This window comes from Anopheles arabiensis, chromosome 2, assembly GCF_016920715.1.
Source record: "Anopheles arabiensis isolate DONGOLA chromosome 2, AaraD3, whole genome shotgun sequence".
NCBI classification, from domain to species: domain Eukaryota; kingdom Metazoa; phylum Arthropoda; class Insecta; order Diptera; family Culicidae; genus Anopheles; species Anopheles arabiensis.
This window is the reverse complement of record NC_053517.1, coordinates 18289113-18307241: the sequence shown is the minus strand read 5'-3', so window position 1 is coordinate 18307241 and position 18129 is coordinate 18289113. Positions and strand designations below refer to the sequence as shown.

Here is an 18129-nt window from a genome sequence, read left to right as displayed (position 1 = left end):
AGTTATGTCCCGGTGGCACAGTTGCTTTGCGTGTTGGTGCAATATTCTTCCCACTACGAAATCTTGCGGCTCTCGCAGATGGTCATCCGAAGGAAGAAGGTTCCGAAAGGAATGCGTAAACTACAAGCTTAAAAACACGCACGCACCGGGGGGCCTAAAATGGGGGGAAACTAAATTACACCCAAACGGGAAGCGAGTAATTTTACGCTACTTTTTTGTGTAAAAACTTTCTGAAACACCGAAATACTGCTGGCCTTTTGACATTTGACACAGAGAGTTTCTTTGTTTTGACAGCTTGTGAAGTTTGGGGAACACACACACATCCACACATACATGCGTGCACACGGTCCCAAAATTCCAAGCAAACCATGTCAACAATAGAGCTGGAAAAGCAGATCGCCGGCGCTGGCCCGGCTCTCGATGGCCACCGGTCAAAAACTACCTCACTGTCGGGCAAAATTCTGATTGGAGTCACCGGTATGTATGGAAGGGGGTGATGTGCGTAGAGGGCTGCTTCACTAACATGCTACAAACACACACATACACTTGAAGGCGGCATTGCAGTAGGCCTTTCCATCGTTTGCTATCCGTTCGTGGCACCGGCACTGCGCCGGCACTGTTTGCCGTTCGTTCCGGCCACGCCGAATCAAATCCGAAACGTACTTGCGTTTGTCAAACCGGCCAACCGAGGAAGCCGGCTGCTGGACATTGGATCCGGCGATGGGCGAATCGTAATAGCGGCGGCACGTACCCTGCCCTCGATAAAGGCGGACGGTGTGGAGCTAAACCCCTGGCTCGTGTACTACTCGCGACTGGCCGCGCTACGCAATGGGGTATTCAGTCGGACCAGCTTCGTCCGGAAGGATCTGTGGAAGTTTAGTCTCGCACCGTACGATCATATCGTGATTTTCGGAGTCGAACAAATGGTAAGTAGTGAGAGTGGAAATTGGTGTTTGGGCTGTACAAAAAACACTTTTTTTTTGTAGATGGAGGATTTGGAAAAGAAAGTACTCCGAGAGGCAGCACCGGGCACCACCGTAATCGCTTGCCGGTTCCCCTTTCCAACGCTGAAGACGGAGAGCCGAATAGAGGAAGGTGTTGATTCGGTGTGGGTATACAGACCGGTGGCCGCCCAACAGGATGCCTGAACAGGTCTGTTTAGCCCAAAGTGGTTGAACATTCGTTAGTCATTTGTACAATACACACAAGAACGTGTTTCTTTAGTAAGTAAAATAGTCTTTTTCGCATTTATAGTTCAAGTAAATGCACGGTTTTGTATAGACCAACCGTGAAATTATTTATTCATCCACCTTATAGTATTTGTCCCCAGAAACTAAAATAATACCGAAAATGCATAAATTTTAAACAGTGACGTCCCTAGCATGACCGCGTTTAAAATGTAATGGAGAGTAGATAAAGTATAGCTAACATAGTTATTGTTCGATACGAAGACTAGTGCTAAGATTTTGGAGGCCAGAGACATCGGGAACCACTGCTCCCGAAGCCCACAGCTCCCCTTATTCCACGGGCACTTCGACGTTAATCTCTTCCCGATTTTGATTCCACTCGTGCAGATCGATGCCGAGCTGAGATTTCATCACCTTCAACGTGTTGCCAATGATCTTGTGGTGGATTGCTTATAGCAATGTCTTAGTTGTAATCAAGTAGCCATTGGTTACAGCAACCGTGGTTACACTGAATATCGAATAAATGTCTTAGTCTTAGTCTTAGTTCACTCTTAGAACGGTTTACATCGTCTTTTAATCGCTCCCACATTGGTGACCCCGACGTGATCTCCGGATTGTTATTAGTTCTCCTAATTTGAAAATTTGTGAACGAACATGTCTACCGAAAACGTTTCTAACGAAGAAACTTCCCCTGCTACTGCAGCCGTTTCGGTTAAACTTCCGGAATTCTGGAAGAACGATCCATCGTTGTGGTTTTCGCAAGCTGAAATTCAGTTTTTGTTGGCCGGCGTTCATAAGGATGAAACAAAATTTTATCATATTGTCGCCAAACTCGAACAATCCGTGCTTTGTCATATCGCCGATTATGTAAAACAGCCTCCTGCGACAGGAAAATATGAAGCCGTTAAGCAGCGCCTCATATCTCGATTCGAGCTCACGGAACAAGCCAAAATGGATCAGCTACTTGGATCGTACGATTTTGGAGACCTTCGTCCTACGCATCTTTTAACGAAGATGCAGGAACTTGCTGCCGGATTGAATGTGAATGATTCGTTGTTAAAAAGACTATTCCTGCAAAAACTTCCAGCTAATATACGTGCAATACTTAGCATCCACGATGGAAGTCTTTCGAAGCTAGCGGAGATGGCAGATAAAATGATAGAAATGGCTCCTCAAACATCAGTTATCCATGCTTCTGTGCAAAAAGAAACGACGGAAAATTTAGCAGAAGAAGTTGCTGCCATGAAAGTAGAGCTACGCCAAATGAAAGCACGGCAACCTGAGCGCGGTCGATTGCGTTCCACTTCTCAAAATCGTTCCAATGAAAACATCTGTTGGTATCATCGGAAGTATGGAAATCGAGCTACGCGATGTCGAAGCCCTTGCCAGTATCATCAGTCAAAAAACTAGATTTCCGCCCATCCGAAATCGGCGAGGTGGGCGGATTAAGAATCAGTCGCCGTCTGCAAATCTTCGACAAATCTTCTGGTATTCGGTTCTTAATCGACACGGGATCGGATGTATCGATAATACCTGCATCCAAGATAGAGAAGACTCGAGAACCATCGCCGTTTTTACTCCATGCAGCAAACGGAACGAAAATACGAACGTATGGGAGCAAGTTTGTTTCAGTGGATCTCGGACTACGCCGGAAGTTTTCGTGGAATTTTTTGCAAGCCGACGTTACTTCTGCAATTATTGGTGCCGATTTCCTCGCGCATTTTGGTCTTCTTGTAGATCTTGGAAACAGAAAACTTATTGATGGTGGTACGAAATTACACACTGTTTGCGGATTATCGAAATCTTCGGTTTACGGTGTAACAACTATAGCAAAAGATCATCCTTTTCGAGACTTGCTGGTCGAATTTCGAGAAATCACCGCCCCGCCGACAATGCGCACTGAGGTACGACATAATGTAACCCATCATATTCAAACCACTGGACCTCCAGTTGCTTCCAAACCTCGTAGAATGCCGCCAGACAAACTTCAAGCCGCTAAAAAAGAATTTGAGACCATGATGGAGCTCGGGATTTGTCGCCCTTCCAAAAGCAGTTGGGCAAGTCCACTTCATTGCGTACCGAAAAAGAATGGTCAATGGCGCTTTGTCGGAGATTACAGGAGTTTAAACCGGATAACTGTGCCAGATCGTTATCCTGTGCCACATATTCACGATTTGCTAAACAATTTCTTAGGTAAGAATTGTTTTACCACTCTAGATTTGGTACGAGCATATCATTTTGTTCCGGTCGAGGAAAGCGACGTTCCAAAGACTGCTGTAATCACTCCGTTCGGGCTCTTTGAATTTACCAAGATGCAATTTGGATTATGCAACGCGAGCCAGACATTTCAGCGCTTTATGCATCATGTCTTCGGTGATTTGGATTTTGTGGTGGTGTTTGTCGATGATATATGCATTGCATCGTCTAATGAGGAGGAACACCTATCGCACGTGCGAACTGTCTTTGAGCGTCTCAAATCAAACGGCTTGGTACTGAACTTGGACAAATGCAAGTTTGTCCAAAAAGAAGTCAACTTTTTGGGGTATCACATCAATGCATCTGGTATCAAACCTCAAGCTAATCGCGTTCAAGCCGTTGTTGATTACAGTCGTCCGATTACGGTGAAGGATCTTCGACGATTTTTGGCATTGCTGAATGGTTACAAACGCTTCATCCGGAATGCTGTCTCATTGCAACAACCATTGCAAGCACTCATTATTGGGAATCGAAAAAACGATACAAGAAAACTTCAGTGGACGATCGCAGCAGACGAAGCTTTCGTGAAATGCAAGGAAAGTTTAGCAAACGCAGCTTTATTGTCCTATCCTGACTCGTCAAAACGAATGGGACTGATGATTGATGCTTCGGATACAGCGGCAGGAGCTACTCTACAACAAAATGTCGCTGGCGCATGGCAACCGCTGGGGTTCTTCTCGCAGAAATTTTCCCCTTCACAGAAAAAAGTATTCTGTCTTCGGTCGCGAGTTAACAGCCATGAAATTAGCGGTGCAGTATTTTCGACATCTAGTGGAAGGGAGAGAATTCACTATTTATACTGATCATCGTCCGCTCACGTATGCTCTGAATTCTAATTCAAATCATCTTCCTCATGAAGAACGATATTTGCAGTACATTTCGAGTTTTACAAAAGATATTCGGCACATTAGTGGCAAAGACAATTCTGCTGCAGACGCATTATCCAGAGTCAACACCATCTCAGCTCCTTCAACAGTGGATTTTGAATTATTATCGAAAGCGCAGCATGATGATCCAGAACTACAGAAGCTACTTGCTGATCGAACTACATCAATGAACTTGCAGTTAAGATCATCTGTTTCAACTAATCAATTGTTGTATTGTGATGTGTCGGATAATGTACATGTCAGACCGTATGTACCAGAGAAGTTACGGTTAGAAGTTCTTCGCAACATCCATTGCCTTTCTCATCCCGGTGTTCGAGCAACGAGAAAAATGGTTGCGCGAAGGTTTGTTTGGCCCTCAATGAATCGAGACGTCGCCCGCTTCGTCAGATCTTGTATTGATTGTCAACGATCGAAAATCCATCGGCATACATCTGCGGCGCTCAACGAATTCGAGCTTCCAAAAAGTCGTTTCCGCCATGTTCATATCGATTTGGTTGGACCACTTCCGACGTCGAACGGAAAGCGGTATTTATTAACGATGATCGACCGGTTTAGTCGTTGGCCGGAAGCAGTTCCTTTGCCAGATATACTAGCTGAAACAGTCGCTAAAGCATTTTGCGAATGTTGGATTTCTCGGTTTGGTGTTCCAGAAACAATCACGACCGATCAAGGACGACAATTTGAATCCGAATTGTTCACGGAATTGACGCGGCTTCTTGGGGCTCTCCGTATTCGTACTACAGCGTATCATCCCGAAGCTAACGGTCTTATCGAGCGTTTTCATCGAACGTTAAAAACTTCGCTCACTTGTGTCGATTCGAAACGTTGGTGCGATAAACTGCCGTTGGTCCTGCTCGGTTTGCGAACTGCTATCAGGGAAGATATCGATTGTTCTGTTGCCGAGATGACATACGGACAGCCACTGCGAATTCCTGGCGATTTTTTGGAACCCTCGAAGACGGAAATATGTCGCTCAGAGTTTGCCAAACTGCTTTGCCGGACCATGCAACAAATTGGACCAATCAGAAACTCGCATCATGACAAACGATCGGTATTTGTTCCGAAGGACTTGCAAAGTTGCAAAAGCGTTTTTGTTCGAATCGATTCAGTCAAGCGGCCTCTTACACACCCATACGAGGGACCTTTTCAAATAATCGAAAGGCATGAAAAGTATATGGACTTAAATATGAACGGTGAGAAACGAAGGATTTCGATTGATCGTATTAAACCAGCTTATATTTGCGAAAAGGATTCGAATGAAGATAACGAAAGAACAAAAGTTACGCCATCCGGTCACCGTGTTCGGTTCTTGGCGTAACTGAGGGGGACTCTGTGGTGGATTGCTTATAGCAATGTCTTAGGTGTAATCAAGTAGCCATTGGTTACAGCAACCGTGGTTACACTGAATATCGAATAAATGTAGTTAGTCTTAGTTCACTCTTAGAACGGTTTACATCGTCTTTTAATCGCTCCCACAATCTGTTTGTGGTACACCTGGCGTATGTTGAACCCAATTTTCAAGTAAATTTCCCGCACATCCTGATCGCACTCGGAGGTGACCGTCTCGATCGCGTACAGCTGACTGTCCGACGCGTACTGCAGCACGCGCTGGATCAGGTACTCGGTCACCGGCGTCAGCCCATACTTGGGGCTGACGGCGAGGCGCGTAATGAATCCCGCATTGTCCATTGCCAGATGGTTGCGGCAGCTGATCGTACCGATAATGTTCTTCCTCATCTTGCCCAGCTCCTGCTGGACTTCGGGGCCCGGCCGGTCGGTGTAGCACCGTTCGATGTTGGCCGCCTGGGCTTTGGCGTTCATCGCTAGCAGCGGCTCGTAAATCTCCGCCACCCAGCACAGCTTGGACGGGCGCAGTGCCAGCTCGGTCGATTTGTTGTAGTAGCTCCCGTAGACGGTGAACCATATCAGCAGTATGACGCACGGTATCGCCAGAGCGCACATGTACAGCGGGATGCCGAAAAAGATGAACATTAACGCCCAACCGAGCACGATCAGCTGCAGGGTGATCTGTGCAGAGTGAAAATAAAAACAGATTTTTACTCAGCAACACATGTATGGCATATAATGCCTACAATCAGATCTTTATCGCATCTCGTCTGATCTAAGATAAGCGAGAATGTGGGCATATCTTACCTCGCGGAACAAGCACGATACAAACGCTTCCCATGCGCCCGACATGACGAACTCGCGAATAAGACGCTGCAACGCAACATTATCTTGATTTTCGTGCTTCCGTATCACCACGAACGGTTTCATCCGATTCACGATTTTGTTTAACCGGACCAGCGGGGTTTTTTTTGTTGCTTCCAAATTCTGTGCACAGCAATGTTGTTTGTGTTGTGTTGCGCATTCCACTGACAGTTTGTTTGACAGCCGCAAGTGGCACCAGCATCATCGCCCGGTGAAAATGCTACTGTACATACTTGACGCAACGTTTTTTGCTATTTGAAATCATGTTTGAATAGCGGAAATTTGTTGCAAAAAATATTCAGCCCTAATGTTGCGCTAAGGACTCGGTGAAAGCAGGCAAATTGATAGAACAATATAAGCCACACCTGTCAACTCCAATACCAACATTACCAACAAAGCATTCGAAGCGCTCTTAAGAAAATTTATCCTTTTCTCGATTTCTTTTTTTCAACCAACAAGAAAGCAACTAACTGCAGAAGTATTTTTGTTCGACTATTGCGTTTCTATTTTTTTCTCTCTATTTTAGTTTCATTTTCACAATCAAACGAAAGAAGGACACAATATGCGCGGTACGGCGAAGAAAGTAAAATTGCCCACAAGCATCTCTCTATTGCATTTTGAGGATTGTGGATGGTGCTGAGTAGTTTGGTGTCTCACTCTCCCCTACTCCGACCCCAAGCCAATGGTCCTACTGTTCAAAGCACTGTTCACCGTGTGTGGGGGACGACCCTGAAGGGGGGTGGCTAAGGTTTCGGGAACCATGGATGAAGGACAAAAATGATGTAAATGATCAGAGCGTCGTTTCACCCAATCATCGCATTCTTCCGCGACAATATGACGAGCGGACACAGCGCGGAGCGGATACCGAACCGCTACACACGCACACATCACCACTGCGTCGGCATTTGATAGTATTCTGGATGGCTGCTGGGTAGAAATAATTGTTAGTTCGCTTTAATTTCCGGTCCATTTTTCTGCTTTTTCGAAGGCTTGCTGCCAGGCTGCTGCTTGCCGGGCGTTGGCTGCTGTTCGCTGGCGGTCATTACGCAGCAGTTGCTGCCACTGTCCGTAACCGTCGTCTGGGTGTTTTCCGCATTGGACGATTGGGTCGTTGTCAGTGTGGTGACGGGGGCGGCCGTCACATCGGCAAACACCACCGCCAGTGGGTACCGCTGCTGGCAGAGCTTCTTGAACGCAGCCAGCTGTTCGTCGCACTGGCCAAAGTAGCCAGCTTTGAGCAGCAGGAATATCTTGGTCGCTTTCTGCAAATAGAAATAGAAACCCAGATAAACACACCCATCAGCACACGCGTTTGTTAAAGGAAGGGAAGAGAGAGAGAGACTATCTGTCCACAACTCCAGGGTAGACTTACTTCGAGCGGAATTTTCTTGCTCTGAACCGAACCGGTCAGCAGAGCGATCGCTTCGTCCCGCCGCTTCTCGTCCAGCGTGTACATTATCTTAGCGACCTCGTACACGGCATCGCAGTCGTCGCGGTTCGCTTTCAGATAAGCATCGTTCAGTGCGGTTGCGTTCGGCTCGCCGTGGAACAGATTTTCCCGCTCGCGGTCGATCACAATGCGCACGCTTGGGTCGACGTCGGCAGTGTCGGCGGTCGATGCGAGACGCTGCTCCAGCACCCGGTAGAACCGCACGATGCAGCTGTGCAGGATGGCATTGGTGGCGTCAATCTTTCGTGCACGCTTCAGCGACTGTAACATCAGCAGCAGCTTGTTGCGGCGCAGGTAAATCTCGAACGCCATCAGATGCGTCTCGATGTTGTCTTTGGCCAGCAGTTGCAGTGGCTTCAGAAACTCTATCGCCTTCTCGAGCGGGTCGTCCGGGCGGGCCAGCTTTTCCGGTATTAGATCGTCCAGCTGGAGTGCCTCTGGGTCACCGTCCTGGTAAAGCTGCTTCTTGTTATGCTGCTCCTTCTTCTGGTTCTCCTTCGATTGAGCATTCTCCTGTTCGGCCTTCTTTTTCTGTGCTTTTCTCTGCTTGTTACGCAGCTTCTTCAACTCTGGTGCTGGCAAGTTTTCTGCAAGAAAGGGGGTAAAACATAACCATAACATTAGTCAGTGGGAAAACCATCGTTATTTCCGTTTGTTGCGCCCCTTACCTATATCTAGCTCTTCGACGGCTGATTCCGCGGCCAACGGTTTATCGAAGAGGCGCAAATAAACCTAGTAAAAAGAATAAGACCAATTAGTTAACGTTTTACCCATCGGCCGGCTAAAGCCATTCAACACACACACACACACCCACCTCGATCGCACACTTGGCCGCCTTGAAGTAGAACGGGTGTCTTCGCAAAACGTCCTCCAGCCGCAACAAGCCCACGTACGAGCGCAGCGTCATCGCATTCCAGTACGTATGGAAATCGAACTGATCCTCGATGATCTCGGCAAAGTGCCGGTCGATCTCGTGACACTTTTTCAGCGCGTCGCCCCACTTCTCCAGCCGCTGGTAGCCGAGCGCACACTCGGTCTGGAACCACATGCACTGCATTTCGTTGAGATTTTCCATCGCCGATACACCCTCGCGCGTAAACTTGGCGCATATCTCTTCCGCCTCCTTGATCTGGTTGGCACGTAGCATATACTTGGCGCACTTCGAGTTGATGTACCGATCGGCCGTGTCAAGACTCTGTGCCTCGTCCAGCCACTTCACCGCCTCCAGCACGTCGCCCGCATGCTTGTAGATCCGGCCCTTGGTCACGAACAGCTCGATCAGCGTGGGCGTGTGCTCGATGGCGGCATTGATAAAGTCGAGCGCCTTTTCCGACTCGCGCAAATGGTCGTAGTGCTGTGCGAGGTAGTACATCGTCCACAGGAGCGCCGAGGCGGGCTCCTTCCGCACGTCCGGGTTGGCGGCATCCTCCGCCGAAAAGTACCCGCTGCTCATTAAATTCTGATAGTAGCACTCCACCAGCTTGCCGATGATCTTCACCTTCTCCGCATCGCGGTACAGAGAGCGCAGGTTGACGAACAGTGGCGGCACGCCTTTCCGCAGGTTGCGTCTCAGGTGCTCGTCCACTAGCGTCCGGAACGTGTCGCCGGTGGCGATGTCGAGCGGCAGCCGCCGGGCGCAGAACGATTGCGGATACTCGCCCTGCATCGCCCGGTACGCCTCGATCAGCTCGGCCGGTTCGCTCAGCTGGCGCGCCTCCATCAGCCGGCGGTAGTACTCCGTGTTGTCCGGGTTGCGGTCGATCAGCGCTTTGAAGATGGTTTCCGCTTCCTCGTGACGGCCCAGCTTAAGGCACAGTGCGCCCATCGATTCCTGCACGGCCAACTTGTCCAGTATCTGCGCCCCGCAGTTCTTCAGGTGCTGCAGCGCCTGCTCGTGCTGGCCGGCCTCCTGGATGACGCTGTTCTGGTACAGCAGCAGCTCGCTATGCTTGTAGTCGAACGTGTCCATCGTCTGGGAGGAAAGGAACGTCTCCAGTATGTTCATCGCGGTCTCGTAGTCCCCGAGCAGATGGTAACTCATCGCAAAGCCAATCCAGCTGGCGTGCTGGGACGGCCGCAGCTTGAACAGCTGGTGCCGCGTTTCCCGGTACCCCTCCAGGTCGCGCATCTGTATCTGCAGCAGCGACAGATCGCGCAGGATCTGAATGTTGTCCTTCTCCCACTTGAGCGCGTTCCGGTAGCACTTGATCGCTTCGTCGTACTTCTTGTCCGACCGCTGCGGCAGCCCGTACACGTGCCAGCACACGTGCGACTTCAGATCGTTCCGCAGCCCGCAGCGAACGTGATCGTACGCTTCGTCCTTCCGGCCGAGACAGTTGAGCGTCAAACCCTTCATGGCGAGCGTTTCGCCATGCTCGGTGAACTTCGGGTTGGAGAGTATCTGCTTCGCCAGTTTCAGTCCATTTTTGTATTGTTTTGTGGTGGTGGTACTGGTGATGATGGTGTTTGTTGTGCCGGCCGCTCCAAGCATCCCAGCATCCGTGCCTTCCTGCAGGCTCATCCCCGGATGGGCTGGTTCCGAGGGTGCATCCGTCACCGTTTCAGCCATATCGCAGTCTAGCGAGTGTTGGGCCACTGCTGTTCGTGCGCGGCGGTTCCTACACAGTTATGTCCCGGTGGCACAGTTGCTTTGCGTGTTGGTGCAATATTCTTCCCACTACGAAATCTTGCGGCTCTCGCAGATGGTCATCCGAAGGAAGAAGGTTCCGAAAGGAATGCGTAAACTACAAGCTTAAAAACACGCACGCACCGGGGGGCCTAAAATGGGGGGAAACTAAATTACACCCAAACGGGAAGCGAGTAATTTTACGCTACTTTTTTGTGTAAAAACTTTCTGAAACACCGAAATACTGCTGGCCTTTTGACATTTGACACAGAGAGTTTCTTTGTTTTGACAGCTTGTGAAGTTTGGGGAACACACACACATCCACACATACATGCGTGCACACGGTCCCAAAATTCCAAGCAAACCATGTCAACAATAGAGCTGGAAAAGCAGATCGCCGGCGCTGGCCCGGCTCTCGATGGCCACCGGTCAAAAACTACCTCACTGTCGGGCAAAATTCTGATTGGAGTCACCGGTATGTATGGAAGGGGGTGATGTGCGTAGAGGGCTGCTTCACTAACATGCTACAAACACACACATACACTTGAAGGCGGCATTGCAGTAGGCCTTTCCATCGTTTGCTATCCGTTCGTGGCACCGGCACTGCGCCGGCACTGTTTGCCGTTCGTTCCGGCCACGCCGAATCAAATCCGAAACGTACTTGCGTTTGTCAAACCGGCCAACCGAGGAAGCCGGCTGCTGGACATTGGATCCGGCGATGGGCGAATCGTAATAGCGGCGGCACGTACCCTGCCCTCGATAAAGGCGGACGGTGTGGAGCTAAACCCCTGGCTCGTGTACTACTCGCGACTGGCCGCGCTACGCAATGGGGTATTCAGTCGGACCAGCTTCGTCCGGAAGGATCTGTGGAAGTTTAGTCTCGCACCGTACGATCATATCGTGATTTTCGGAGTCGAACAAATGGTAAGTAGTGAGAGTGGAAATTGGTGTTTGGGCTGTACAAAAACACTTTTTTTTTGTAGATGGAGGATTTGGAAAAGAAAGTACTCCGAGAGGCAGCACCGGGCACCACCGTAATCGCTTGCCGGTTCCCCTTTCCAACGCTGAAGACGGAGAGCCGAATAGAGGAAGGTGTTGATTCGGTGTGGGTATACAGACCGGTGGCCGCCCAACAGGATGCCTGAACAGGTCTGTTTAGCCCAAAGTGGTTGAACATTCGTTAGTCATTTGTACAATACACACAAGAACGTGTTTCTTTAGTAAGTAAAATAGTCTTTTTCGCATTTATAGTTCAAGTAAATGCACGGTTTTGTATAGACCAACCGTGAAATTATTTATTCATCCACCTTATAGTATTTGTCCCCAGAAACTAAAATAATACCGAAAATGCATAAATTTTAAACAGTGACGTCCCTAGCATGACCGCGTTTAAAATGTAATGGAGAGTAGATAAAGTATAGCTAACATAGTTATTGTTCGATACGAAGACTAGTGCTAAGATTTTGGAGGCCAGAGACATCGGGAACCACTGCTCCCGAAGCCCACAGCTCCCCTTATTCCACGGGCACTTCGACGTTAATCTCTTCCCGATTTTGATTCCACTCGTGCAGATCGATGCCGAGCTGAGATTTCATCACCTTCAACGTGTTGCCAATGATCTGTTTGTGGTACACCTGGCGTATGTTGAACCCAATTTTCAAGTAAATTTCCCGCACATCCTGATCGCACTCGGAGGTGACCGTCTCGATCGCGTACAGCTGACTGTCCGACGCGTACTGCAGCACGCGCTGGATCAGGTACTCGGTCACCGGCGTCAGCCCATACTTGGGGCTGACGGCGAGGCGCGTAATGAATCCCGCATTGTCCATTGCCAGATGGTTGCGGCAGCTGATCGTACCGATAATGTTCTTCCTCATCTTGCCCAGCTCCTGCTGGACTTCGGGGCCCGGCCGGTCGGTGTAGCACCGTTCGATGTTGGCCGCCTGGGCTTTGGCGTTCATCGCTAGCAGCGGCTCGTAAATCTCCGCCACCCAGCACAGCTTGGACGGGCGCAGTGCCAGCTCGGTCGATTTGTTGTAGTAGCTCCCGTAGACGGTGAACCATATCAGCAGTATGACGCACGGTATCGCCAGAGCGCACATGTACAGCGGGATGCCGAAAAAGATGAACATTAACGCCCAACCGAGCACGATCAGCTGCAGGGTGATCTGTGCAGAGTGAAAATAAAAACAGATTTTTACTCAGCAACACATGTATGGCATATAATGCCTACAATCAGATCTTTATCGCATCTCGTCTGATCTAAGATAAGCGAGAATGTGGGCATATCTTACCTCGCGGAACAAGCACGATACAAACGCTTCCCATGCGCCCGACATGACGAACTCGCGAATAAGACGCTGCAACGCAACATTATCTTGATTTTCGTGCTTCCGTATCACCACGAACGGTTTCATCCGATTCACGATTTTGTTTAACCGGACCAGCGGGGTTTTTTTTGTTGCTTCCAAATTCTGTGCACAGCAATGTTGTTTGTGTTGTGTTGCGCATTCCACTGACAGTTTGTTTGACAGCCGCAAGTGGCACCAGCATCATCGCCCGGTGAAAATGCTACTGTACATACTTGACGCAACGTTTTTGCTATTTGAAATCATGTTTGAATAGCGGAAATTTGTTGCAAAAATATTCAGCCCTAATGTTGCGCTAAGGACTCGGTGAAAGCAGGCAAATTGATAGAACAATATAAGCCACACATGTCAACTCCAATACCAACATTACCAACAAAGCATTCGAAGCGCTCTTAAGAAAATTTATCCTTTTCTCGATTTTTTTTTTTCAACCAACAAGAAAGCAACTAACTGCAGAAGTATTTTTGTTCGACTATTGCGTTTCTATTTTTTTCTCTCTATTTTAGTTTCATTTTCACAATCAAACGAAAGAAGGACACAATATGCGCGGTACGGCGAAGAAAGTAAAATTGCCCACAAGCATCTCTCTATTGCATTTTGAGGATTGTGGATGGTGCTGAGTAGTTTGGTGTCTCACTCTCCCCTACTCCGACCCCAAGCCAATGGTCCTACTGTTCAAAGCACTGTTCACCGTGTGTGGGGGACGACCCTGAAGGGGGGTGGCTAAGGTTTCGGGAACCATGGATGAAGGACAAAAATGATGTAAATGATCAGAGCGTCGTTTCACCCAATCATCGCATTCTTCCGCGACAATATGACGAGCGGACACAGCGCGGAGCGGATACCGAACCGCTACACACGCACACATCACCACTGCGTCGGCATTTGATAGTATTCTGGATGGCTGCTGGGTAGAAATAATTGTTAGTTCGCTTTAATTTCCGGTCCATTTTTCTGCTTTTTCGAAGGCTTGCTGCCAGGCTGCTGCTTGCCGGGCGTTGGCTGCTGTTCGCTGGCGGTCATTACGCAGCAGTTGCTGCCACTGTCCGTAACCGTCGTCTGGGTGTTTTCCGCATTGGACGATTGGGTCGTTGTCAGTGTGGTGACGGGGGCGGCCGTCACATCGGCAAACACCACCGCCAGTGGGTACCGCTGCTGGCAGAGCTTCTTGAACGCAGCCAGCTGTTCGTCGCACTGGCCAAAGTAGCCAGCTTTGAGCAGCAGGAATATCTTGGTCGCTTTCTGCAAATAGAAATAGAAACCCAGATAAACACACCCATCAGCACACGCGTTTGTTAAAGGAAGGGAGAGAGAGAGACTATCTGTCCACAACTCCAGGGTAGACTTACTTCGAGCGGAATTTTCTTGCTCTGAACCGAACCGGTCAGCAGAGCGATCGCTTCGTCCCGCCGCTTCTCGTCCAGCGTGTACATTATCTTAGCGACCTCGTACACGGCATCGCAGTCGTCGCGGTTCGCTTTCAGATAAGCATCGTTCAGTGCGGTTGCGTTCGGCTCGCCGTGGAACAGATTTTCCCGCTCGCGGTCGATCACAATGCGCACGCTTGGGTCGACGTCGGCAGTGTCGGCGGTCGATGCGAGACGCTGCTCCAGCACCCGGTAGAACCGCACGATGCAGCTGTGCAGGATGGCATTGGTGGCGTCAATCTTTCGTGCACGCTTCAGCGACTGTAACATCAGCAGCAGCTTGTTGCGGCGCAGGTAAATCTCGAACGCCATCAGATGCGTCTCGATGTTGTCTTTGGCCAGCAGTTGCAGTGGCTTCAGAAACTCTATCGCCTTCTCGAGCGGGTCGTCCGGGCGGGCCAGCTTTTCCGGTATTAGCTCGTCCAGCTGGGGTGCCTCTGGGTCACCGTCCTGGTAAAGCTGCTTCTTGTTATGCTGCTCCTTCTTCTGGTTCTCCTTCGATTGAGCATTCTCCTGTTCGGCCTTCTTTTTCTGTGCTTTTCTCTGCTTGTTACGCAGCTTCTTCAACTCTGGTGCTGGCAAGTTTTCTGCAAGAAAGGGGGTAAAACATAACCATAACATTAGTCAGTGGGAAAACCATCGTTATTTCCGTTTGTTGCGCCCCTTACCTATATCTAGCTCTTCGACGGCTGATTCCGCGGCCAACGGTTTATCGAAGAGGCGCAAATAAACCTAGTAAAAAGAATAAGACCAATTAGTTAACGTTTTACCCATCGGCCGGCTAAAGCCATTCAACACACACACACACACCCACCTCGATCGCACACTTGGCCGCCTTGAAGTAGAACGGGTGTCTTCGCAAAACGTCCTCCAGCCGCAACAAGCCCACGTACGAGCGCAGCGTCATCTTGCGCATGCAGTACGTATGGAAATCGAACTGATCCTCGATGATCTCGGCAAAGTGCCGGTCGATCTCGTGACACTTTTTCAGCGCGTCGCCCCACTTCTCCAGCCGCTGGTAGCCGAGCGCACACTCGGTCTGGAACCACATGCACTGCATTTCGTTGAGATTTTCCATCGCCGATACACCCTCGCGCGTAAACTTGGCGCATATCTCTTCCGCCTCCTTGATCTGGTTGGCACGTAGCATATACTTGGCGCACTTCGAGTTGATGTACCGATCGGCCGTGTCAAGACTCTGTGCCTCGTCCAGCCACTTCACCGCCTCCAGCACGTCGCCCGCATGCTTGTAGATCCGGCCCTTGGTCACGAACAGCTCGATCAGCGTGGGCGTGTGCTCGATGGCGGCATTGATAAAGTCGAGCGCCTTTTCCGACTCGCGCAAATGGTCGTAGTGCTGTGCGAGGTAGTACATCGTCCACAGGAGCGCCGAGGCGGGCTCCTTCCGCACGTCCGGGTTGGCGGCATCCTCCGCCGAAAAGTACCCGCTGCTCATTAAATTCTGATAGTAGCACTCCACCAGCTTGCCGATGATCTTCACCTTCTCCGCATCGCGGTACAGAGAGCGCAGGTTGACGAACAGTGGCGGCACGCCTTTCCGCAGGTTGCGTCTCAGGTGCTCGTCCACTAGCGTCCGGAACGTGTCGCCGGTGGCGATGTCGAGCGGCAGCCGCCGGGCGCAGAACGATTGCGGATACTCGCCCTGCATCGCCCGGTACGCCTCGATCAGCTCGGCCGGTTCGCTCAGCTGGCGCGCCTCCATCAGCCGGCGGTAGTACTCCGTGTTGTCCGGGTTGCGGTCGATCAGCGCTTTGAAGATGGTTTCCGCTTCCTCGTGACGGCCCAGCTTAAGGCACAGTGCGCCCATCGATTCCTGCACGGCCAACTTGTCCAGTATCTGCGCCCCGCAGTTCTTCAGGTGCTGCAGCGCCTGCTCGTGCTGGCCGGCCTCCTGGATGACGCTGTTCTGGTACAGCAGCAGCTCGCTATGCTTGTAGTCGAACGTGTCCATCGTCTGGGAGGAAAGGAACGTCTCCAGTATGTTCATCGCGGTCTCGTAGTCCCCGAGCAGATGGTAACTCATCGCAAAGCCAATCCAGCTGGCGTGCTGGGACGGCCGCAGCTTGAACAGCTGGTGCCGCGTTTCCCGGTACCCCTCCAGGTCGCGCATCTGTATCTGCAGCAGCGACAGATCGCGCAGGATCTGAATGTTGTCCTTCTCCCACTTGAGCGCGTTCCGGTAGCACTTGATCGCTTCGTCGTACTTCTTGTCCGACCGCTGCAGCAGCCCGTACACGTGCCAGCACACGTGCGACTTCAGATCGTTCCGCAGCCCGCGGCGAACGTGATCGTACGCTTCGTCCTTCCGGCCGAGACAGTTGAGCGTCAAACCCTTCATGGCGAGCGTTTCGCCATGCTCGGTGAACTTCGGGTTGGAGAGTATCTGCTTCGCCAGTTTCAGTCCATTTTTGTATTGTTTCATTTCGTAGCATTTCTGAAATGGGAAAGTGGTGTTGAATGTGTTGTTGCTGCACTTAGAACCTCATATCTCATCGCATTTGTCTTTACGCCAGAGGAAACGCTGGGGCGCTCTAATAAGATTGTTTTGTTTTTTCAATCAAATACTAGTGTCCATGAATCGCTTTGCAAAGCTGTTCCCATACCAAACTCCATAGCTCATATTAAATTCCGGTTTGGAATCTTTTAGCTCCATATTCAGTGTTGGTTTTGACAGCCGACGGTCAATGTTGAGGTTATGTACACAAAATACGGCACCGTGCACTGCAACACCAAACTCAAAACAAATTTTACTAAAATCGCACATTTATCAATACGCCACAGCCGCCAGCAGTGCACTGTTCCTTCCATAACAACTCTTTAAGTTGTATTTTAAAATAATTATTCACACTATACGGCTAGCTTCATCGCAAAAAACGGTTCACTTTTCTCGCCCTCGCCCTCTCTGTCTCTTTCTAGCGACCGCTTGCACTCACACACGCTATCACTGTTTCACTCACACACCGATTACGGTGGACTGCTTTGATTTGACCCCACGTTTGGCAGCCCCGAAACGTTTCCTCCAATTAGGTGCGCCGTTCCGGCAACCCTACTTACCAGTATCTTGCGGAACAGGGCACTTTCCTTCGGTGGCAACGGGTCACTGGAAGGCATTTTGCGGTGTTTGTGTCGCTTTCGTACCGTCAGCAAACAACTCCGGTCGGCTAGATGAATCCAACACTCGGCAAACCACGGGAACCAGGAGGCAGGCGTACGGCGAAGAACACGTAGAAGCAGTGGCTAAACTCGTCGGCCGTGCACGTTTTCTGTGTGGTAGAGCAAGGGAGGCGAAGAAGCAAAAGCGCTTTAGAATGCTGCCGACAATACACCGCGGGTACACGCGAAATGTGGGACCGTGTTTGCTGTGAGGCCCCCACTACAACAAGCTACAGCACAGTCGTCGCCTAGTCGTGGTATGAATTTTGCAAACCCCGTTCTGACAGCAGCAGACGACGGGCCCATGCAATCCACACCAGCAGCGATGTTCCCGCACGCACGCACGCACCCAGCCGAACGTAAGTACGGTTGCGCTAACTACGGTCGACCTTTGCACTGCGGATCACGGTTCACAGTTCGGGTGTTCCCTTGCGGGCATTTAATTCAATTGCATTTAAATACGCACGCACCTGTACCATCCAACCGATCCGAATATAACGTGATAATAATGATAATAATAACTCGCAAATAATAAGAAAAGC

General features: G+C 50.1%; 6 protein-coding genes across 7 annotated transcripts; 2 read left to right on the top strand and 4 right to left on the bottom strand.

Moving 5' to 3' along the window:
• Window positions 1–341: 341 nt before the first annotated feature.
• On the top strand, window positions 342–1282 carry LOC120908628 (ATP synthase subunit C lysine N-methyltransferase-like). Its single transcript, XM_040319837.1, has 3 exons — window positions 342–477; window positions 553–926; window positions 987–1282. Exons 1-3 carry the CDS (start codon window positions 369–371, stop codon window positions 1146–1148), a joined length of 645 nt encoding a protein of 214 aa, XP_040175771.1. The 5' UTR covers window positions 342–368; the 3' UTR covers window positions 1149–1282.
• Window positions 1248–6721, bottom strand: LOC120908625. The gene is made up of 3 exons (XM_040319833.1): window positions 6485–6721; window positions 5810–6358; window positions 1248–1622 (listed from the first exon to the last, which is right to left on the bottom strand). Exons 1-3 carry the CDS (start codon window positions 6605–6607, stop codon window positions 1518–1520), a joined length of 777 nt encoding a protein of 258 aa, XP_040175767.1. The 5' UTR covers window positions 6608–6721; the 3' UTR covers window positions 1248–1517.
• A 299-nt stretch (window positions 6722–7020) lies between these two features.
• LOC120908620 (N-alpha-acetyltransferase 15, NatA auxiliary subunit-like) lies at window positions 7021–10840 on the bottom strand. The gene is made up of 4 exons (XM_040319827.1): window positions 8806–10840; window positions 8660–8723; window positions 7914–8578; window positions 7021–7803 (listed from the first exon to the last, which is right to left on the bottom strand). The coding sequence occupies exons 1-4, from the start codon at window positions 10558–10560 to the stop codon at window positions 7486–7488; spliced, it is 2802 nt and encodes a 933-aa protein (XP_040175761.1). The 5' UTR covers window positions 10561–10840; the 3' UTR covers window positions 7021–7485.
• A 50-nt stretch (window positions 10841–10890) lies between these two features.
• On the top strand, window positions 10891–11911 carry LOC120908627 (ATP synthase subunit C lysine N-methyltransferase-like). The gene is made up of 3 exons (XM_040319835.1): window positions 10891–11092; window positions 11168–11541; window positions 11601–11911. Exons 1-3 carry the CDS (start codon window positions 10984–10986, stop codon window positions 11760–11762), a joined length of 645 nt encoding a protein of 214 aa, XP_040175769.1. The 5' UTR covers window positions 10891–10983; the 3' UTR covers window positions 11763–11911.
• On the bottom strand, window positions 11862–13147 carry LOC120908626. The gene is made up of 2 exons (XM_040319834.1): window positions 12912–13147; window positions 11862–12785 (listed from the first exon to the last, which is right to left on the bottom strand). The coding sequence occupies exons 1-2, from the start codon at window positions 13032–13034 to the stop codon at window positions 12132–12134; spliced, it is 777 nt and encodes a 258-aa protein (XP_040175768.1). The 5' UTR covers window positions 13035–13147; the 3' UTR covers window positions 11862–12131.
• A 298-nt stretch (window positions 13148–13445) lies between these two features.
• On the bottom strand, window positions 13446–18129 carry LOC120908622 (N-alpha-acetyltransferase 15, NatA auxiliary subunit-like). 2 transcript variants are annotated; one of them, XM_040319831.1, is made up of 6 exons: window positions 18058–18129; window positions 17489–17697; window positions 15228–16868; window positions 15082–15145; window positions 14336–15000; window positions 13446–14228 (listed from the first exon to the last, which is right to left on the bottom strand). In XM_040319831.1, the coding sequence occupies exons 2-6, from the start codon at window positions 17543–17545 to the stop codon at window positions 13911–13913; spliced, it is 2745 nt and encodes a 914-aa protein (XP_040175765.1). In that variant the 5' UTR covers window positions 17546–17697; window positions 18058–18129; the 3' UTR covers window positions 13446–13910. The 2 variants fall into 2 exon arrangements, with proteins under 2 accessions (XP_040175765.1, XP_040175764.1); XM_040319830.1 differs by lacking the exon at window positions 18058–18129 and having other exon boundaries at window positions 17489–17855.

Bases quoted from the DNA above. Each gene is read 5' to 3' on its own strand.
- LOC120908628 (XM_040319837.1), top strand. From the start codon at position 369: ATGTCAACAATAGAGCTGGAAAAGCAGATCGCCGGCGCTGGCCCGGCT. The intron at 478-552 runs GTATGTATGGAA...ATACACTTGAAG, and splicing joins AATTCTGATTGGAGTCACCG to GCGGCATTGCAGTAGGCCTT. The intron at 927-986 runs GTAAGTAGTGAG...TTTTTTTTGTAG, and splicing joins TTTTCGGAGTCGAACAAATG to ATGGAGGATTTGGAAAAGAA.
- LOC120908626 (XM_040319834.1), bottom strand. From the start codon at position 13,034: ATGAAACCGTTCGTGGTGATACGGAAGCACGAAAATCAAGATAATGTT. The intron at 12,786-12,911 runs GTAAGATATGCC...CACTCTGCACAG, and splicing joins TATCGTGCTTGTTCCGCGAG to ATCACCCTGCAGCTGATCGT.
- LOC120908620 (XM_040319827.1), bottom strand. From the start codon at position 10,560: ATGGCTGAAACGGTGACGGATGCACCCTCGGAACCAGCCCATCCGGGG. The intron at 8,579-8,659 runs GTAAGGGGCGCA...CCTTTCTTGCAG, and splicing joins CGTCGAAGAGCTAGATATAG to AAAACTTGCCAGCACCAGAG. The intron at 7,804-7,913 runs GTAAGTCTACCC...TTCTATTTGCAG, and splicing joins GCAAGAAAATTCCGCTCGAA to AAAGCGACCAAGATATTCCT.
- LOC120908627 (XM_040319835.1), top strand. From the start codon at position 10,984: ATGTCAACAATAGAGCTGGAAAAGCAGATCGCCGGCGCTGGCCCGGCT. The intron at 11,093-11,167 runs GTATGTATGGAA...ATACACTTGAAG, and splicing joins AATTCTGATTGGAGTCACCG to GCGGCATTGCAGTAGGCCTT. The intron at 11,542-11,600 runs GTAAGTAGTGAG...TTTTTTTTGTAG, and splicing joins TTTTCGGAGTCGAACAAATG to ATGGAGGATTTGGAAAAGAA.
- LOC120908622 (XM_040319831.1), bottom strand. From the start codon at position 17,545: ATGCCTTCCAGTGACCCGTTGCCACCGAAGGAAAGTGCCCTGTTCCGC. The intron at 15,001-15,081 runs GTAAGGGGCGCA...CCTTTCTTGCAG, and splicing joins CGTCGAAGAGCTAGATATAG to AAAACTTGCCAGCACCAGAG. The intron at 14,229-14,335 runs GTAAGTCTACCC...TTCTATTTGCAG, and splicing joins GCAAGAAAATTCCGCTCGAA to AAAGCGACCAAGATATTCCT.
- LOC120908625 (XM_040319833.1), bottom strand. From the start codon at position 6,607: ATGAAACCGTTCGTGGTGATACGGAAGCACGAAAATCAAGATAATGTT. The intron at 6,359-6,484 runs GTAAGATATGCC...CACTCTGCACAG, and splicing joins TATCGTGCTTGTTCCGCGAG to ATCACCCTGCAGCTGATCGT. The intron at 1,623-5,809 runs ATTGTGGGAGCG...ATCCACCACAAG, and splicing joins GCCAGGTGTACCACAAACAG to ATCATTGGCAACACGTTGAA.